This window comes from Volvox carteri, assembly GCF_000143455.1.
Source record: "Volvox carteri f. nagariensis unplaced genomic scaffold VOLCAscaffold_71, whole genome shotgun sequence".
NCBI classification, from domain to species: domain Eukaryota; kingdom Viridiplantae; phylum Chlorophyta; class Chlorophyceae; order Chlamydomonadales; family Volvocaceae; genus Volvox; species Volvox carteri.
Window position 1 is genome coordinate 668,416 of NW_003307614.1, and position 5,061 is coordinate 673,476.

Consider the following 5,061-nt stretch of genomic DNA (forward strand, 5'->3'; position numbering starts at 1 on the left):
GATGACACGGTTAACATGCGGATTCCACGACTAACGGTTGCATTTAAGCGCGAACAGCAGTTAAAACCCTAAGCTTGCGGCCCAGACTTACCGTGCACGATACCGTGCTAAGGCGCCTCACGTACGTCGCAGCCTCGTTAGAGCTGAGGCCGCGCAGTCCTTCAGAGCTTCAAACACAAACTCTGCGGAGAGGAGACCCTGCACAAGTACAGATGACACGGTTAAACATGCGGATTCCAACGACTAACGGTTGCATTTAAGCGCGAACAGCAGTTAAAACCCTAAGCTTGCGGCCCAGACTTACCGTGCACGATACCGTGCTAAGGCGCCTCACGTACGTCGCAGCCTCGTTAGAGCTGAGGCCGCGCAGTCCTTCAGAGCTTCAAACACAAACTCTGCGGAGAGGAGACCCTGCACAAGTAAAGATGACACGGTTAAACATGCGGATTCCAACGACTAACGGTTGCATTTAAGCGCGAACAGCAGTTAAAATCCTAAGCTTGCGGCCCAGACTTACCGTGCACGATACCGTGCTAAGGCGCCTCACGTACGTCGCAGCCTCGTTAGAGCTGAGGCCGCGCAGTCCTTCAGAGCTTCGAACACAAACTCTGCGGAGAGGAGACCCTGCACAAGTAAAGATGACACGGTTAAACATGCAGATTCCAACGACTAACGGTTGCATTTAAGCGCGAACAGCAGTTAAAACCCTAAGCTTGCGGCCCAGACTTACCGTGCACGATACCGTGCTAAGGCGCCTCACGTACGTCCCAAATCGAATTCGTCAATGCAACCTCCGAACGGCATTATGCCACGAAACCCCACAAGAGCATCCGTCTATGCAAGCCCACAAACCAAATTGTGCCAGGCCATGTCCCCCAAACCGCATCATGCCAGGCCATGTCCCCCGAACCGCATTATGCCAGGCCATGTCCCCCAAACCCGCATCATGCCAGGCCATGCCCCCCGAACCACATCATGCCAGGCCATGTCCCCCGAACCACATCATGCCAGGCCATGCCCCCCAATCACATCATGCCAGGCCATGCCCCCCAATCACATCATGCCAGGCCATCCACCCCAAATCGCGTTGTGCAAGGCCATGCCCCCAAAACCGCATCATGCCAGGCCATGTCCCCCAAACCCGCATCATGCCAGGCCATGTCCCCCAAACCCGCATCATGCCAGGCCATGCACCCCAAAATCGCATTGTGCCAGGCCATGTCCCCCGGACCGCATCATGCCAGGCAAAGCCCCCCGAACCGCATCATGCCAGGCCATGTCCTCCGAACCGCATCATGCCAGGCCATGCCCCCCAAACCCGCATCATGCCAGGCCATGCCCCCCGAACCGCATCATGCCTGGCCATGTCCCCCAAACCCGCATCATGCCAGGCCATGTCCCCCAAACCCGCATCATGCCAGGCCATGTCCCCCGAACCGCATCATGCCAGGCCATGTCCCCCGAACCGCATCATGCCAGGCCATGCCCCCCAAACCCGCATCATGCCAGGCCATGCACCCCAAAATCGCATTGTGCCAGGCCATGTCCCCCGGACCGCATCATGCCAGGCAAAGCCCCCCGAACCGCATCATGCCAGGCCATGTCCCATGTATTCGCCACTTATTGATATTTTTATTATTAACCGTTATACGGCCGGTATGGCGTTTACTGTACGACACCATTCGTTCGGTCATTGCTCGTAGTTGGCGCTGCATGCAGCCAACAAGTTATCAAGCCAACAAGAATGGCGGCAACTGATGATGATGACCATGATTATAATGATGACGATGATGATGATGATGATCATGATGATCATGATGCCGATGGCGTTTACAGCAGTTGATAGTTGCGGCTATATGCCGCCGCCGCCGCCGCCGCTAGCCAACTGGCCAGCAGCGGCGGCACCCGGCTGGGTGCAGCTGGGTGCGGAAGAATTGCACCCAGCAGTGCACCTGAAGGAAAAGGGACAAGGCGGGGGAAGGGCGCGGGAAGTCAAAATATGGTTAGCAGTACGACACAACTAACACACACATAATTAGGTGACAGTTGCAAGCAAGGGTACCGCTGCTGGTCCCCACGACGCACACCCCATGCACCAAAACCCCAAGCCCATCCGCACCCACCTCAGCCGGGTCCATCATCAACAACGCCCGCTCGGTGCCACTGGGGCGCACAGGTTGATCCCCAGCCGCACCTGAAGAGGAGGTGCGTGATAAAGGGGGAAAACGGCAGAGGGAATAGGTAAGGGGGCAGCATACACGGGGGGGAGGGGGGTAAAACCCCCAAATGTCATTATTTTGCCCCAAAAGTCACAAGGCCTCGTTGCGACACGTGCGCTGCGGCCCTGCGGCCTTTTTCCACGACCACTAGTTGAACCCAAATCACGAAGTACGCACCACACCCACACCCACGTCGCCCACCCACCCATCCACCCACCTGAGACGGGCGTTATAAAAGTACGGCCGGCCCCTGCGTGCGGGTGCCGGCAGGCCGGACGACTCGTACGCCCCGAGTCCCGGCAGCCAGTCGACCCTGCATTCGGGTCCTGGCACCAGGGAAGCTGCCGCAAACCCTGGCGATAAAGGGCCCGGGCCATGGCCACTGCTGCAGCTGCTTGCTGATCTGCCGGCTGCTACTGCTGCTGCTGCTGCTGCTGCTGACTACATAATGAAAAAAGTAAAAATACGGTGACAGGAGGTGCAAAGGCCTGGGAAAACCCATAACCTCTACAACCCCGGCACCCTAATGCACGCCTTAGCTTATAAGGCTGAGGCGCATTACTAATCTATATTAAGATATTAAAAACAGAGTAAATAAGTAAGTAAATAAATAAAGCGGAAATAGATATCATGGTTCAGCTTTATTTATTCATCTATTATTTAATAAGGTGTAGCCTCCCCTTAATTAGGTAATCCCCAAACAAATAAAAATCAATTGTGCACAACCAGGGCTGTGGGCACCACAAACGAAAACACGACAGACTGTACACGCGCGGCAACAGCCGTGACACGCGCACACTCGCTGATGCTGGTTGTTGGCTGCTGGCTGATAGCTGCATAGCGTAGCCCATTTAGGCAATATAACTGGCTGCAGCTGCTGGCTGGTTAGATAACGCTAGCTACCATCCACAAAACCCAGCGACGACAATAAAACCGGCCGGTCACCACCAACTGTCCACCAACTGTCCACCAACTGGATCAACATCTGCCAACCTCTTCCAACCAAACATATCTCCAACGGACAACTTCCACCATGACAACCATATTTCTCGACCCGATCCTCCATATCTTTGGACTCCCTTATTTTCCTGCTTTGAACTAGTCCTTCCGTTTGCAACGAATGTCGTGGTTTGAGCAAGGATGTCTCCCTTTTCATCTTTCTTTTGTGCACGGTAGTTTGAAAGCAGAACTTCTGTAGCGTGGGTGGGCACGAAGAGCCGCAGCGGCGGCCGGGGAGGGAAATGCACCGCAAAAAGGTCGCGGTGGCAGCAAGCCCAGACGAGAAGAGCCGCAGCGGCGGCCGGGGAGGGAAATGCACCACAAAAAGGTCGAGGTGGCAGCAAGCCCAGACGAGAAGAGCCGCAGCGGCGGCCGGGGAGGGAAATGCACCGCAAAAAGGTCGCGGTGGCAGCAAGCCCAGAGGAGAAGAGCCACAGCGGCGGCCGGGGAGGGAAATGCACCGCAAAAAGGTCGCGGTGGCAGCAAGCCCAGAGGAGAAGAGCCACAGCGGCGGCCGGGGAGGGAAATGCACCGCAAAAAGGTCGCGGTGGCAGCAAGCCCAGAGGAGAAGATCCGCAGCGGCGGCCGGGGAGGGAAATGCACCGCAAAAAGGTCGCGGTGGCAGCAAGCCCAGAGGAGAAGGGCCACAGCGGCGGCCGGGGAGGGAAATGCACCGCAAATAGGTCGCGGTGGCAGCAAGCCCAGAGGAGAAGAGCCACAGCGGCGGCCGGGGAGGGAAATGCACCGCAAAAAGGTCGCGGTTGCAGCAAGCCCAGAGGAGAAGAGCCACAGCGGCGGGCGGGGAGGGAAATGCACCGCAAAAAGGTCGCGGTGGCAGCAAGCCCAGAGGAGAAGAGCCACAGCGGCGGCCGGGGAGGGAAATGGGTTGAAGTCACCGCCGCCGCAGCAGCAGCGCTAGCAGCAGCAGCAGCAGCGCCCGCAAAGGCCCCTGCATTAGTGCGCGGTGGCTGAAAGGGCCGTGAAAGGTGTCCGCCCATGTCTGCCGATCCGAACCTCCGTTGCGAGGTAACGAGCCAAAGTGCCAGGACCCCTTTCCTGGAGCTTCTCCCATTATCACTACTTCATCACTGCCATCATCACTGTCACCGTCGCTGGGCTCGATACCTTCTCGGCTGCCGTCCGCGTCGCCACCGTCGATGCGGCTGGTGTGACCGGGAGGCGCCTGTGCTTCCACCACGTTTGTTTTCCAATTCAAGCGTCTAAGCTCTTCGATGTCGCAACGGAGGCGTGGGGCTCGTGCCTGTCCAACAGTGCCTCATAAGCATCTGTCGGCGCCGCCGCCTCATCCGCCGGCTGTACGAACACACTGGGACGGCACCTTCCCATGGGCCCCGTCGGTGCTGAGGGTGTATTAACCAACGTCCCGGTGCGGCCGGCGGAGACGCGACGTTTCGGTGCACTTCTGATAAAGGCAAAGTCCGCTAGGGGTCTTACTGCCGGCGCCGCCGCGGCGGCAGCTGCTGATAGCTTGCCGACGGCGCCGGCACCGCTGTCCAGCGAGCCACCCCTTCCCCGTTGCTGCAGTGCCTGTGAGGGCAGCGGAGAAAGCCGCCGTGCAAGAACAGCAATTTGACAAGAACTAAAAGATGCCAACGGCAAGACACCGACAGTGAGACGCCGACGGCGAGACGTCCATGGCGAGACGCCGACGTCGCATGCGGCACAACAACAAAAACCCACAACAGACAACAGCGCTTTACAACCAACTAACGAACAAGACGTGACGCACTGCANAATTGTACAATGACGTACATAAGGCAACGTCAACAAGTAAATGCACAGCACAGACAAGGGATGCGTTTAACTAGCGCGTGACTCACCG

The 5,061-nt window shown here is 57.6% G+C and overlaps 1 protein-coding gene across 1 annotated transcript; it reads left to right on the top strand.

Moving 5' to 3' along the window:
- Window positions 1–3,595: 3,595 nt before the first annotated feature.
- VOLCADRAFT_38767 (uncharacterized protein) lies at window positions 3,596–3,871 on the top strand (the record flags this gene model as incomplete). Its single annotated transcript, XM_002957253.1, has 2 exons — window positions 3,596–3,688; window positions 3,812–3,871. Coding segments are annotated over 2 exons (153 nt in total), but the record flags the coding sequence as incomplete, so codon positions are not given.
- Window positions 3,872–5,061: the final 1,190 nt, after the last annotated feature.